This window comes from Caretta caretta, chromosome 3 (genome assembly GCF_965140235.1).
Source record: "Caretta caretta isolate rCarCar2 chromosome 3, rCarCar1.hap1, whole genome shotgun sequence".
In the NCBI taxonomy this organism is placed as follows: domain Eukaryota; kingdom Metazoa; phylum Chordata; order Testudines; family Cheloniidae; genus Caretta; species Caretta caretta.
The window spans coordinates 165,349,406-165,365,918 of NC_134208.1; the positions used below are offsets into that span (position 1 = coordinate 165,349,406).

The 16,513-nt window shown below is 42.7% G+C and overlaps 1 protein-coding gene across 1 annotated transcript in view; it reads left to right on the forward strand.

Moving 5' to 3' along the window:
- The window catches only part of USH2A (usherin), a 580,026-nt gene that overhangs the window by 77,732 nt on the left and 485,781 nt on the right, over positions 1–16,513 (forward strand). Inside the window, exon 11 of the mRNA XM_048843172.2 lies at positions 13,782–13,977. Within this exon, the coding sequence (XP_048699129.2) occupies positions 13,782–13,977 (196 nt within the window). The remainder of the gene's footprint in view (positions 1–13,781; positions 13,978–16,513) is intronic.

Sequence of the window (16,513 nt, forward strand, 5' to 3'; positions counted from 1 at the left end):
GGGAGGCTAATTAACCCAATAGGACACAGCAGAGAGGAATCAGGTGACTAAGCAATTCCCTGACTGAGGTAGCCCAACTGAGGGGGAACAGCTGTGCTGGACTTACAAAGGCAGGAAATTGGCAGCAGAAGGGAGCTGCTGGGAAAGTCTGCAGTCACTCCCTGGGAGAATGGAGGTGTGTTTGGGCTGACAAACCCAGAGAGTGGGGAAGCAAGGATGGTAGGAAAGGGCTCAGGGAAAGGCAGTAAGGTCTAGAAGACAACGGACCTTGGCTGCTGGCTAGAGGATCTCTAAGCTGGAACCCGGAGCAGAGGGTGCGCCCAGGTTCCCCTGCCAGCCACTGAAGGAGTGGCACCTATTGCAGTGAATGGGAAGACTGCCTAGGACTGCTGAAGGAAGACTTTGTTACCCTGGAAGGGGAAAATGTGTGGAGTGACCTGGCTGGGAGGCTGTCACGAAGAGGCAGCAGCAGCTTGTGGAGTGAGAGAGGTGCTGCAGACCCAGAGAGAGAGGTGAAGAGATGGCGTACAACTGCAGGAAGGGTGGTCAACCTGGTAAGCTATTCCCCAGAACGACCAAGAGGGAGGTGCCACCCTAGCGGTGAGTGGAACACCCTGTCACAGTACTTTTATTTACATTTTAAGGAACAGATTAAACATAAAAGCTGTATTTTGGCCTTGCAAACCACAGCTGTGCTAGTGGAAATTTGGAGGAGCACCATACCCAATGGCAGTGGCTGAGACATTTTGCTGTGGAAAGAAAGTTTCAAGGGAGACAGGTGCATACAAGAGACAGCAGCTACACCCTTTTAAGGCATCTACATGTGCCCACTCTTGACCAGCAGTTAGTCTAGAAGAGACGTGGAGAAGTCCACAACCTGTTTAGAGTGTCTGGTGCCACTGGTAATGCTATAACTTTTCCCTTGCACTCAGAAAGCCTTTTAGATGTCCTGTGAAGAGGGAGAATGAAGGAAGAAATGGATTCCATCTTCACTCTCCCAGCCTGCACACACATGGGAGAGCTTCCAGAGTAGTCCCTACTATGGTATTTCCTATAACATCTGGAATTGGAAATTCATCTCTTCTGGCCCTCTCTCTCTCCCTCCCTTACTGCATAGCCATTTCCCTTGCTTGTGTTTCACCTAACCCACTTTACAATCTACTTACTTGTTCCAGCACACGCAGCAGTTTCATAGAATCATAGAATATCAGGGTTGGAAGGGACCTCAGAAGGTCATCTAGTCCAACCCCCTGCTCAAAGCAGGACCGATCCCCGACTAAATCATCCCAGCCAGAGCTTTGTCAAGCCTGACCTTAAAAACCTCAAAGGAAGGACATTCCACCACCTCCCTAGGTAATGCATTCCAGTGTTTCACCACCCTCGTAGTGAAAAAGTTTTTCCTAATATCCAACCTAAATCTCTCCCACTGCAACTTGAGACCATTACTCCTTGTTCTGTCATCTGCTACCACTGAGAACAGTCTAGAGCCATCCTCTTTGGAACCCCCTTTCAGGTAGTTGAAAGCAGCTATCAAATCCCCCCTCATTCTTCTCTTCTGAAGACTAAACATCCCCAGTTCCCTCAGCCTCTCCTCATAAGTCATGTGTTCCAGTCCCCTAATCATTTTTGTTGCCCTCCGCTGGACTCTTTCCAATTTTTCCACATCCTTCTTGTAGTGTGGGGCCCAAAACTGTACACAGTACTCCAGATGAGGCCTCACCAATGTCAAATAGAGGGGAACGATCACGTCCCTCGATCTGCTGGCAATGCCCCTACTTATACATCCCAAAATGCCATTGGCCTTCTTGGCAACAAAGGCACACTGTTGACTCATATCCAACTTCTCGTCTACTGTAACCCCTAGGTCCTTTTCTGCAGAACTGCTGCCTAGCCATTCGGTCCCTAGTCTGTAGCGGTGCATTGGATTCTTCCGTCCTAAGTGCAGGACTCTGCACTTGTCCTTGTTGAACCTCATCAGATTTCTTTTGGCCCAGTCCTCCAATTTGTCTAGGTCCCTCTGTATCCTATCACTACCCTCCAGCGTATCTACCACTCCTCCCAGTTTAGTGTCATCTGCAAACTTGCTGAGAGTGCAATCCACACCATCCTCCAGATCATTTATGAAGATATTGAACAAAACTGGCCCCAGGACCGACCCCTGGGGCACTCCACTTGATACCAGCTGCCAACTAGACATGGAGCCATTGATCACTACCCGTTGAGCCTGACAATTTAGCCAGCTTTCTATCCACCTTATAGTCCATTCATCCAGCCCATACTTCTTTAACTTGCTGACAAGAATACTGTGGGAGACTGTGTCAAAAGCTTTGCGAAAGTCAAGGAACAACACGTCCACTGCTTTCCCCTCATCCACAGAGCCAGTTATCTCGTCATAGAAGGCAATTAGATTAGTCAGGCATGACTTGCCCTTGGTGAATCCATGCTGACTGTTCCTGATCACTTTCCTCTCCTTTAAGTGCTTCAGAATTGCTTCCTTGAGAACCTGCTCCATGATTTTTCCAGGGACTGAGGTGAGGCTGACTGGCCTGTAGTTCCCAGGATCCTCCTTCTTCCCTTTTTTAAAGATGGGCACTACATTAGCCTTTTTCCAGTCATCTGGGACCTCCCCCGATCGCCATGAGTTTTCAAAGATAATGGCCAATGGCTCTGCAATCACATCCGCCAACTCCTTTAGCACTCTCGGATGCAATGCATCTGGCCCCATGGACTTGTGCTCGTCCAGCTTTTCTAAATAGTCCCGAACCACTTCTTCCTCCACAGAGGGCTGGTCACCTTCTCCCCATGCTGTGCTGTCCAGTGCAGTAGTCTGGGAGCTGACCTTATTCGTGAAGACAGAGGCAAAAAAAGCATTGAATACATTAGCTTTTTCCACATCCTCTGTCACTAGGTTGCCTCCCTCATTCAGTAAGGGGCCCACACTTCTCTTGACTTTCTTCTTGTTGCTAACATACCTGAAGAAACCCTTCTTGTTACTCTTAACATCTCTTGCTAGCTGCAACTCCGGGTGTGATTTGGCCTTCCTGATTTCACTCCTGCAAGCCTGAGCAATATTTTTATACTCATCCCTGGTCATTTGTCCAATCTTCCTTTGCAATCCTTTTCCTGTTCCCACTGGAATGCATTGTAATCTCTTCTAGCCTGCTATATGGAATGGAATGGAAGAACTTTCCCTCTCTCATTTATCTTCAATTATACTTCCTTTCAGGAAAATTTGGAAGTGCTGCAACAACCTCGTCCCATTCTCTTTTAATTTCCCTTCTCAACTAAGGGTGTCAGGTGGCTTTATTTTCTCGACTTTTGCTTATTTGTGACACCATGTAATAAGTGTGTCACATGCAGTAGCTGTGGTAAGAGATTGCTCTTTATTACACATTAGGGGGCCAGGTTACAAAAGCTTATACTCCTGTCACATTGTAGGGGGTCAGTATCCAGTCCAGTGCCTTATATTACAAAGTAACGTTGGCAGGATGATGTGGGAAAATTTCACTCCTTTTGCAAAGCTGTACCTGGAGGCCTGATCCTGCATCACTAAGTCAACGGGGGTGGGGTGGGCTGGGGTGGGGTGTTTGCCCAGTCATGTTAATCCAGGTTCTTTCATGAGCATTAAATTCAGATCAGAACAACTTTTGGATGGGCCCCTCAAGCAAAAATTTGAAGTATGGTCTCCTTTCCACCATCATACTTCTTATCCCCCCTCCCTATCCCTGTATCCCTTATCTTCTATTATCATTGCCCCCCAGGCACAGGCCTCAATTCTCAGTTACACTTGGGCTTATTTATACAGCCAGTGAAGCGTTAAGGGGCATTACTGTTACTAAGGCTTCAGGCCACCATCTCCATTTTGTCTCTGCCCCATCAACATGTCACTAAATGCACTTGCATGATATGAAGCCACGTACCCCATTATTCTGTCACATGCCACAATAACTTTGAGAGTTGCTAGTGCTCAGGGCATTTGAGATTAAGGCCACTTATTTAAGTGCCTAATGATAGACTTAAAAGCCTAACTTTAGGCACCCATTTTTGGAAACCTTGTTTATATGTATTTAATGACCTCTTTAGTTTAAATTTAATCTCATTGAAATAAAATGTATGTAGGCTCCTAAGTGCCTAAATCACTTTTGAAAATTAGGTGCCATTACAGAGACCCTTTGGCAAACTCATTAGGCCAAACGTCTTTCTGGGTCTGTATCCATAAGGAGGATCATGTAAGATATCTATAGAAAGCTCATAACAAGGTATATAATCATTGTGAGATGTATGTACAGGTAATATTTAAGGACCAATGTAACTATACTGAAAGTATGCTTTATGGACTTTGAGTAAAAGTTGGTCACCAGGGGATAATATATTTCGGGGATGGCCCATTCAAGCAGGAGTGAGTTCTCACCCCAGCCTGGTTAGCCAGTGGTGGAATGCAAAGCTCGATTATCTAGTGTTGCTCCATCCCAGGACTTTAAAGGGAAAACCATCCGAGGGACCTGCAAACAGTTGAAAACCCTTTGGAGGGAAAAGGGAACATTACAACAGACAGGAGATCACCCTGTCTGTGAATAAAGACAAAAGACTGATTCAGTATTTGGGAGGGTGGAAGGAAGACCCTTTGGATCCTTTCACTGAGGAGACTTCTTGGGGAGTGGGGATGTTATGAAAAACTGGGCTTCTGGTTCCCATGAAGCCTGCCAGCTCTGCAACAGACTGAATGCTGGGCAGAAAACCTACTTTAATAGATAGGAAAGGTAACTATTAATGTGTAGAGCCAACTTTTGTGGGTTTATGATTTTTTTTTTGGTATTCTAATCGTTTGTTTCCACAACTCTCTCTTGTTTTTAGTTAACTTTCCTTTGTTAAGTAAACTTGCTTTTTATTTCTTGTAAGTGTCCACAAGTGCTGTGTGGTTTACAGGAGCAGTAATTTAAGGTGAAACTGGTAAATTAGAGGTACACTGCACCCTTGAGGGCAGGGGATTTGGGATTTCTCTGAGTAACCAGTGTCAGGGGCTAGATATCACAGGGGAATGCTTCAAAGGGATGTGGGGACTGTGGTGCACCTATTGTTAACCTTTGCAAGGCAAAGACAGGGCTGGCATAGCCCGGAGAAGAGTGCTTGAGTGACTGAAATGCTGGAGGTGTTAGGGAACTAATAGCCAGCTAGGCGCAGGCAAGACCCCCTCACACTGGAGGCAGGGGGTAACAAAGTGACTCACAGTCCTGGGTGCCCCAAGAACTGTCCCAGGCACTTTGGACAATTTTATCGTAAATGATATAAAAGATCTTTTCCGTCTTTAATTTTTATGATTCCAATGACTGTTTTGTCATAGTTTAAAACAATTAATGCTTGTATATTTTTATTAACGGAGCTAAAAAGAATAAACAGAAGAATAGCACCATGTATAGTTTTGCCATTCAGTAAGCATTTGTAAAATGTTCTAATATAATATATTGAAAGATTCCACACGCACCTTTCACAAATTGCGGCTCATAATTTCAGGGTGAAATATATCCAAGCAGCAAGAAAAATATTTCAGAAATTTACTTCTTTGAGAACTCTTGATGGCTATTAATTCCCTTTAAAAGACAGTTAAGTATACAATGCTAAGAACAGTATATGGGGGATTTCTTTACTGTATTGCTGTCTTGAGCATTAAAAGGATCAAGGGTAAATGTATTTCAGTTCTGCTGTATAGCAGACTTTAGAACTTTACCTTGCTGTATGTTCCTTAGAGATTGTTCAGGATACATTTTGGAGCACTTCTTCTGAACTACATACATTATTTAAAAGCACCATGAAAGTCTAGCTAATGGATAAGACACAGGAATTATTTCAAAATATATATGTATATAAATATAATTTTTTTGTCATAAACCACTGTGACTTTTCTTTCTTTCTCAGACATATTCAGGATATCTGAGTAGTTTGATAAATAGCACCAATTGAACACATTGGAACTAAAAGATGCATTATGATGTACATTATTCACCTCATATTTTTCCATCCATGACATTCATGAATGGCAGAATCCCCCAAAATTCTGTGATGTCATGGAAAAACCATCTTACAAAGGCAGCTTATTTATGTATCCTCACTGTTTAGTTGTATCAGGTCCTAGGTGACCGAAGAGAACTTGTGAAGGAGTGATGTACAGGATGGAATAAAGAGGAAAAAGAAATGATGCAGAAATTAACCGATGCACAACCAAGACCAACTAAGGGAGAACATGTATCAAAACCATTTATATTGCATAATATTTGAAGCATTATTGAACATTGTGGGTTTTTAATTACACAAGGATCAAGCATTTTGATCTGACGAATCAGCTGTTGAGGGAGTAGACGATATATGATGGAAGGTTGATCTCTGCCAAAAGATGTTAGAAGCCGAGGTGATAACAGAAATTACTGGATAGCTCTAATATGAATTCTGGTCTAAAATGCATGTACATAACAAGATTATTTTGAAAACTGGTATTCTCCAGTGGGCGGGGTATACTTAGGGAGAGGGACAAGAACATCCATTGAGATGAATGGGTCAGTTCACACCTCTGAGCTATTGTGTCAGGCTATATTCATTTCCCTGGCATGTTCCTGATTCATCTGAGAACATCTTCATGGAATCATAGAATATCAGGGTTGGAAGGGACCTCAGGAGGTCATCTAGTCCAACCTCCCTGCTCAAAGCAGGACCAATGCCCAATTTTTGCCCCAGATCCCTAAATGGCCCCCTCAAGGATTGAACTTGCAACCCTGGGTTTAGCAGGCCAATGCTCAAACCACTGAGCTATCGCTCCCCCCATTCTTATTGAAAGAATGAGCCATTTCACACCTCTGCAATCCTCCTTTGCTGGAGAAGGTTGTGCAGAGACCCTTCCCCCTACACTAACTCCTGAAGTGCAATCTGGAACACGTCCTCCCTTAATTCCCCCTTGCTGCTTTCAGCTGGTAGATATACACCTCACAGCCTATCAGTTACCACTTGCCTTCCTCCCTGTAGTCCTACTGGAGGCATGGAGAGGCCAGAAGAAGGGCAGAGCTCCTAACTGAGTGTCAGTTAGGTTCCAAGGAACCTTTTGTGCCCCCTAATCACACCCGCTCACTACTAACATTCCTCAAAAATAAAGGAAATTCACTTCTGAGAAATTTTAACTCTGAGTTAAAGTTGCCCAGTAGTGCTTCTGCTGGTCATCAAACAGACCTATACTTAAACCTCTGAAAACCAGGGAATAGAGTTAAGGGAAAACAAACTTGAATCTCTGAAGGCCAGGAAATTTTGGGTACACACCAGCCCTGTAATGCATTGTTAACTCTACTTTCTTTTAGCAGAGCCCCAATATACGAGTAACACATTACCCATGCAGATGCTACAGAACACTCAGGTAGCAGAGCACATTAAACACGGTACAACAAAATCCAACACCGTTTTGCTGACAAAATTTGAGTTTAGATCAGGAATAGTGAATAGGAACTACCTACATCTGGCTTACATTCAAACACCAAGCATGCTCCACACAAACCACCCTAGGCTTCCAAAATATTATCATCCATTCACTGTTGTTCTGTGGATTCCTTCTGAGATATTGCCTTCACTTACTACTCACTTAGTCAAGCAGACCAGAGTCATACATACCATTAGACTGCTGACCATCCCCAATGGCAAAAAGAAACCTGGTGCTCACATTCTTAGTTTTTTCTCATGCTTACCCTTACTGAACTGTTTCCAGAGGCTCTTCCCAGCTCCAGGGGGGCTGAGTTAAGGTTGTTTTGCAGGGCTGGTATGTACCTTAACTCTGTAGTTACTGGTTTTCAGAGGCTTAAGTGTAGATGCATTTGATGTTCTGGAAGGATAAGAGGCACTGCTTGTCAGGATCATGACCAGGACGTGGGTTTTCAGGCATAATGGTTAGAGCCATGGGGGTGGTCAGGCTTGGGGTTTAAAGCAGAGTATTGAGCTAGAGTCAAGAATCAGGGCCACAGGACACTTGGGATTGTAACTGAGATTAGAGCCAAAGGCAGAGCCAGGGATCAGAAACTGAATGCCAGAGGCAACGGGCTAGCAAGAGATGTGGTCAGGAAGTGGAGCCAGGGGTATCATGGATGGGTGAGGGCAGGAGCAGGGTGGGCAGGTAGGCACAGGCTGGATGGAAGTAAGAGCAGGTGCAGGAAACAGGATTAAGCATAGCTGTGACATGGAACATGTTGAGCAGCCAGTGAGCTCTGGGTACCTCTGGATCAAGCAGTAGTTTAGTTCCACCAGTCAGGAAGTGCAGTCCATCCAGCAGCCCCTGTCGGGGTCAGCTGTGCTCGATGTGTTGCTAGGAGACTGACACTGCTGAAGCTGGCTCCTGACACTGCTGGTCAATCTTAACTCTGTGTTAACACAATTTTTGGGTAACAAATTATACATTCAAGACAAATAGGGGCTAAAACAGATCTTCCAATTGCTTTTTGAGGTAGTGGGGAGCAGAAAAGTATATTGTCATCTGACCTTTTCTTGGTAAGACTCCATCAGAACACTTAAAGATGTTTTAGAAATATATGAAAACTTGCAATAGTGCCTTCTCAATCAAACTGGAGGCTTGTCTCATCTACAAACACGTCTTCCCTCTTCACCTATTTCAAAACCTTGAAAATCAGGGTGGGAGAAAGTACGTCAGTGGGTGACTATAGAAACCTTCTGGAGGCACATACCCATACTTCTGACCCCATAATACCAAACCTGATGAGGCTTCCTCTACTGTTAAATATGTTCATTCAAAATCCCAGTTTCCATTACCTCTTGTTTAGCTACTGAAAGCGATGATTACCGTTTTAACTGGTTTCCTGGCTTTAATCTCCTGTATTGATTACAAGGTGTTGGATAACTTTGAAAGGTAGTGCTACAGTAGGAGGAAGAGATCTTTATAATCTGGTCTCTAGTGGATTGTATTGACTGGTCTAGAGAGAACTTAAATTACACCTAATGTTCAACCAATATTCTCTCTCTTGGAGAGCCTGTGTTTACTGTTTTGGGCTCTCTCTCTCCTTGCTAAAAGTGAGTTTTTGAGTGTACATTTTCTGGCATTGAATGTTGAGAGTACTGCATCACCGCTTGGCACTCAGTACTACCTGGCACGTCAATTAAACTTAAATCTTGTCTGTGGTACTGGTGCTCCTTCCCATTCCTGGCACTTACTACCGTGTACATTTCACTAGTCTGCATGGGACTCCTCTGTAATTGATACAGCCTGATGAGGTTTTGCTGTACATTTATTTCATGCAGTATCCTTGGTTTCTAATCATGTTGTTGCTTTTTTTCCCCTGTAAAATTTGGTAAGCCACAATAGGTGTCTCTGTCATCAATACAAAGAGGTTCTACTGTATAGTATAACGTACGATTTTCTTTTGGAATGTGCTTGGATATAACCTTCAGGCACAGTTTTTGCATCCAATATTTACTATCAGGCCTAGAGATGCTGTATTTTCTCTCACTCAGGTTAATGATCCTTAGATCTACACTGTACAGATTGGAGGATCTAAATAAATAGAAAGTATACTTTACATGGAATATTTTTGTAGCTTTGACCCAGCCACCTCAATCCTCATCCTTTGTTCTAGTTTGGCGTTGGATTTGGGGTGAAAAAACAGAAAGACCTTGGTCAAAGAAGTTTTGAATTCCATGGGAGATAATTTCAGTATAGAGCATTACAAGAGGAATGTTAATGTCTTAGAATATTTTGTTTCTCCAGTTTGAGCCAAATCCTGCTTTCTTCACTCACATGAGTGTTCACATAGAAGTAAATACAACTACATGTGTGGGTGAAGCAAATAGCTTTGGCCCTATGCAGTTAATTAATCCTTCTTAAATGACCAGGCAATGGTGTATCAATTCTACAATGCTGGCAAATTATGGAAACAGTCTGATTCTTCTCTTATCTTGTAAATCTGGAGTAGCTCTATTTTAACCAACTGTTAACAAGAGGGCAGTTAGTTCCATAGTATCCAGAAACTGTCCCATCCTGCTCACATGGGGTATTTAGCTTTATTTTGGGTCAAGTCCTGTAATCTTTATTCCATTCCCATTTAGCCAGTACTCCCATTGTAGTAAATAGAAGTGCTGTCTGAACAAAAACAGGGTTTCACCTTTAGAAATTATACACTATTTTGTAATAGCTGCGGATCAGATAGTACTATCTGTTTTTAAGCAGAAATTTCCATTTGTGGAATAGGGTCTTGTATTTGTAGCTGGTCCCTGTGCACAGACTAAGCCTGTCTCCCCTGGACTGGAGCAGACAAGTCCAATCCAGCCAATTAAAGAGGGCTGGGCTACACCTGGGCCTACAAAGACCTGTTAGTGGGCAGTTTGGGGATGGACTGCCACAGGTGGTGCCATGGGGAGGGAAAGCCACAACGGAGTTCTGGCACAGTCAAGGAACTATGGTGTGATTGGAATAACAGAGACTTGGTGGGGTAACTCATGTGTCTGGAGCACTGACATGGATGGGTATAAACTGTTCAGGAGGGACAGACGGGGAAGAAAAGATGGAGGAGTTGCACTGTATGTAAGAGAGCAGTATGATTGCTCAGAGCTCCAGTATGAAACTGGAGAAAGGCCTGTTTGTGAGTCTTTGGGTTAAGTTTAGAGGTGAGAGCAACAAGGTGATGTCACGGTGGGCATCTGCTATAGATCACCAGACCAGGAGGAGGAGGTAGATGAGGCTTTCTTCGGACAACTAACAGAAGTTTCCAGCTCACAGGCCCTCGTTCTCATGGGGGACTTCAATCACCCTGACACCTGCTGGGAGAGCAATACAGCAGTGCACAAACAATCCAGGAAATTTTTGGAGAGTGTTGGGGACAACTTCCTGGTGTAAGTGCTGGAGAAGCCAACTAGGGGCCATGCTCCTCTTGACCTGCTGCTCACAAATAGGGGAGAAGTGGTAGGGGAAGTAGAAGTGGGTGACAGCCTGGGCAGCAGTGACCATGAGATGGTTGAGTTCAGGATCCTGACAAAGGAAGAAAGGAGAGCGGCGGAATATGGGCCCTGGACTTCAGAAAAGCAGACTTTGACTCCCTCAGGGAACTGATGGGCAGGATCACTCAAGGTGGCTAATATGAGGGGAAAAGGAGTCCATGAGAGCTGGCTGTATTTTGGCCGCTGGCTGTATTGAGGGCGCAGGAACAAATCATCCCAGTGTGCAGAAAGAATAGCAGATATGGCAGGTGACCACATGGCTTAACAGAGAAATCTTCTGTGAGCTTAAACACAAAAAGGAAGCTTACAAGAAGTGGAAACTTGGACAGATGACTAGGGAAGAGTATAAAAATATTGTTCGAGCACGCAGGGGTGTAATCAGGAAGGCCAAAACACAATTGGAGTTGCAGCTAGCAAGGGATGTGAAGAGTAACAAGAAGGGTTTCTACAGGTATGTTAGCAACAAGAAGGTGGTCAGGGAAAGTGTGGGACCCTTACTGAATGGGGGAGGCAACCTAGTGACAGAGGATGTGGAAAAAGCTGAAGTACTCAATGCTTTTTTTGCCTCTGTCTTCACGAATAAGGTCAGCTCCCAGACTACTGCACTGGGCAGCACAGCATGGGGAGAAGGTGACCAGCCCTCTGTGGAGAAAGAAGTGGTTCGGGACTATTTAGAAAAGCTGGACGAGCACAAGTCCATGGGGCCAGATGCATTGCATCCGAGAGTGCTAAAGGAGTTGGCGGATGTGATTGCAGAGCCATTGGCCATTATCTTTGAAAACTCATGGCGATCGGGGGAGGTCCCAGATGACTGGAAAAAAGGCTAATGTAGTGCCCATCTTTAAAAAAGGGAAGAAGGAGGATCCTGGGAACTACAGGCCAATCAGCCTCACCTCAGTCCCTGGAAAAATCATGGAGTAGGTCCTCAAGTAATCCATTCTGAAGCACTTGGAGGAGAGGACGGTGATCAGGAATAGTCAACATGGATTCACCAAGGGCTAGTCATGTCTGACCAACCTGATTGCCTTCTATGATGAGATAACTTTCTCTGTGGATATGGGGAAAGCAGTGGACGTGATGTATCTGGACTTTAGCAAAGCTTTTGATACCGTCTCCCACAGTATTCTTGCCAGGAAGTTAAAAAAGTATGAATTGGATGAGTGGACTATAAGGTGGATAGAAAGCTGGCTAGATAGTTGGGCTCAATGGGTAGTGATCCACGGCTCAGTGTCTAGTTGGCAGCTGGTATCAAGCAAAGTGCCCTAGGGGTCTTTCTTGGGGCCAGTTTTGTTCAACATCTTCATTAATGTTCTAGATGATGTGATTGTACCCTCAGCAAGTTCGTGGATGACACTAAACTGTGGGGAGAGGTAGATACGCTGGAGGGTAGGGATAGGGTCCAGAGTTACCTAGACAAATTGGAGGATTGGGCCAAAAGAAATCTCATGATGTTCAACAAGGACAAATGCAGAGTTCTGCACTTATGACAGAAGAATCCCATGCACTGCTACAGGCTGGGGACCGGCTGGCTAAGCTGCCGTTCTACAGAAAAGAACCTGGGGATTACAGTGGACGAGAAGCTGGATAGGAGTCAACAGTGTGCCCTTGTTGCCAAGAAGGCTAACAGCATATTGGGCTGCATTAGTAGGAACATTGCCAGCAGATCGAGGGAAGCGATTATTCCCCTCTATTCGGCACCAGTAAGGCCACATCTGGAGTATTGTGTCCACTTTTGGGTCCCCCACTACAGAAAAGATGTGGATAAATTGGAGAGATTCCAGTGGAGGGCAACAAAAATGATTAGGGGGCTAGGGCACAGGAATTATGAGTAGACACTGAGGGAATTGGGCTTATTTAGTCCTCAGAAGAGAAGAGTGAGGGGGGATTTGATAGCAGCCTTCAACTAGTTGAAGTGGGGTTCCAAAGAGGATGGAGCTAGGCTGTTCTCAGTGGTGGCAGATGACAGAACAAGGAGTAATGGTCTCAAGTTACAGTGTGGGAGGTCTAGGTTGGATATTAGGAAAAACTATTTCACTAGGAAGGTGGTGAAGCACTGGAATGGGTTACCTAGGGAGGTGGTGGAATCTCCATCCTTAGAAGTTTTTAAGGCCCAGCTTGACAAAGGCCTGGCTGGGATGATTTAGTTGGGGTTAGTCCTGCTTTGAGCAGGGGATGGGCTGGCTAGATGACCTCCTGTTGTCTCTTCCAACCCTAATCTTCTATGATTCTATGAACAGAGTGAAGCTGGCTGCTATGGTAGGTCCACGGAGGAAGGGGCAGGGGCTCAGGGAAGTAGCCATGGGGCTGGTGCGCCACGAAGGGAGCAGAGCTGACAGAAATTGGAAAGTTGCCAGGGGCAGGAGTGCCAGAGACCCCTGGGAGGAGTGTCCCTGAAGCCTGAGGCTAAGGAATGAGTTAAGACTGTGTTTGTTTGCTAACCTCCTTGCAAAGAGTAGGCATGGCAGAGGATGCTTTGGAGCTGAGGAAAAGCGTGGCCTGGTGACAGTTCTCCTTCATGGTTTTCAAGACTTAGATTATGACTACATCTGTGTTTAACTCTTAATTTTTGCACCCTACAAGAAGTTCTTTGATTTAATTTAATTTAATTTAATTCTTATATTTATGCTTGTTTAATGTTTCTTATTTTTTCTTCTCAGCAAGTAAAATAATACATGTATTTCACAGACCTATTTTTTCCTTTTCCATTTAAAGTTTTCTCTCTCTTCTCCCATACCCTCTGCCGTTGTTGCTAATGAGTGTATCATCTAAAAATAGATACGTTTATCATTCAATAATATTTTGTATCTTTCCAGATTGGAGGCCAATGTAATTGTAAGAGACATGTGTCTGGCAGACAGTGCAATCAGTGCCAGGAAGGATTCTACAATCTACAACAGTCAGACCCTGATGGCTGCAGTCCCTGTAACTGTAATACCTCTGGGACAGTCAATGGAGATATTACCTGTCACCAAAATTCAGGCCAGTGCCACTGCAAAGCAAATGTTATTGGTATGTGTAATGTAAGAGTTTTCAGCCACATTTCTTATCTGCTAGAAATAAAACATTTGATTTCTAAGCTGAAAAATACAGTAAATTTCTTTTGCTGAAGGCAGGTTAAAAAAAACTGAATGAAATTAACTGCCTAAAAATTATTAATTTAATAATTCTATCAAACTACAGTTTGAAGCTTAGTTTAATCAACCCTTTAGAAGTCTCTTTATTCCATAGCTGCATTGGCTCACATAGCTCCATACTAATAACTCACAGAAATAATATTAATTTGCTTACCGCATGAATGTTTCTTTTAGGAAATTAGCACTTTTTCAAAATGTTTTATACTTAATGAGTTCTAAGCAAATCGTTTCCATGCTAGCTTTCTTAATAGACCAAAATAAATGGATTTTCCCCCCTCAAAATATTCTGTGCTACAGGGTCCTTTGTGATAAATCTTTCCATTTTTTTCCATTGTATTTCTTTGAACTGTTCCTATGAAATGCAAAATAAGTCAACATTATTCCACAGATCATGAACATTGCTAGGTTTAGTTATCAAGGGCCACATAATTTTAATTTTGTAATTCAGTGCCAAGCTGATTATAATAAACTGCTACCTTCTGTGTTATTTATCATTTTTTTTACAAGACGTGCTTTTTTGTTTGTTACTCCCACAGGTATTTTTCAGAAATTAGATTTGATTATAGCAATTTATTACTTCCATCATATTTGAGGGGAGCCACAGCCACATAAGGACAAAATTTATCAAGTGCCCAAAATACACAGTGTACATAATACACTTTGAAATATTGATGTATGGGAATATTATGCAAGGAGAATTTCCTGATAAAGTGAGCCCTGCATGGTAACTGTACGTGTTTCAGGCCATACATACGGCTCAAAAAAACCCTATCCCAATTTATCATTCAAACTATTGGTAATCTCTATTTTCTGAACTAACCGTGATCATATGTTGATACTAAAAATACCTTTCAGTGTTCAGATCTTGGGTAATTCATATTCACTAAATTGTGAACAACTGCTTCTTCCAGACTTCTAAATCTCTGTTAGTGTCCACTCATATCTTTGTAAGAGAGAAATATGATAGCTGTGTGGTTAAAGTGAATGCCCAAAAAGGTTGAATTGTTGTGAATTTTTACAAGCTATTATTCTTTGTTCTTGTGGCTGGAATTTCCAAAATAAGCCAATAAATAAATACATGAACGTGCTCCTCCTAAAAGGATCTCATCCTGGGTAATTCTGAGCTTCCTGTCTGTGGAGCGCTGAGTACCTTTAATCATCACTGTAGACCATAGGAATTAAAGTGTGGGCAACATCTCTCAGGGGTGCTCAGCCCCTTGCAGGATCAAACACAACCTGATTTTTTCAGTGCAAACAGTTAATGCATCTTACATTGAATTTCCTACATTAAATAAAATAGGAGTTTTCTAACAATTCTATATTATATTTTTTCATATGCATTTGGGACCTGATTTTGGATTCTTTGGATATTCCCAAAATTGCTTTGATGTCAGTGAGAAATTGGGTGTGCAAGGATTGCAGGATCAGACCCTTGCTTACTTAAATTGTTTCAAACCTTTTACACTATCTATGAAAGTAACTTGGATGATTTTTCTCTTCACTCAAAAAAGAATCTATGGGGGGTGGAGGAGAGGAAGATACATAAAGCCCAATCCTGTAAACATGAATGTGCATGCTTATCTTTAAGCACATTTGTCTCGTTGACTTCAGTGAGATTACTTGTGCTTAAAGTTAAGCACATCAATAGGATTGTTTACACAACTAACTGTAAATATTCTGATTTCCCTTGTTACCATGTGTAAATAAGTCTTATTTACCAGTCCTGTGCAGTGAACTTTTACAAAGAAAAGCTACCTATTTAAAATGTATGTTTGAATTATTTTTTTAAACTGGGTTTACAAGTAACCTCAGTCTGTTGTCATTTTGTCTGAAGAAATGTGATAACAGAAAATGTAACTGTGTACTGCAATGTTATGGAACGTGAACTGTTAGAGTTAACACAACTGTTAAATCTTACTAATGATTCTATCACCAGTAAAATACATTAGCACCAATAATTTTATTAAAGTAGGTCATTCATCTAGAATAAAAAGGTAGAAGAATGTGAATTAAATGCCAAGCGTGCTAACTCCCCTGTACTTGTTAACATTGAATGTGATGCCCTGTAGGCCTTCCTCAGTATCGTTAGGAATAGATTACCTGTCAGGAATATGTATGGCATATTCAAATAAGCACTGCGCATATTTTTAAAACTGATATGATATGAATCCATGTAGACCAATTTTAATAGTTCAAAATGAGTCATAATTCTTGTTAACAATACAGTTATTTTTAAAATTTGCAGCAATAGTGGGCCTTTTTTATTTTCCTTATTGAAATTAAATGATATGCCTTAGGTGAGCCATTCATCACTGTTAAAGGAACTTGCCTTCTGTTGGAGTTCTTGAGTTTTTATTCATCTATATAATGCATTTTCTACCATTTCAAGAGATGCTTTTCTACATATGAGT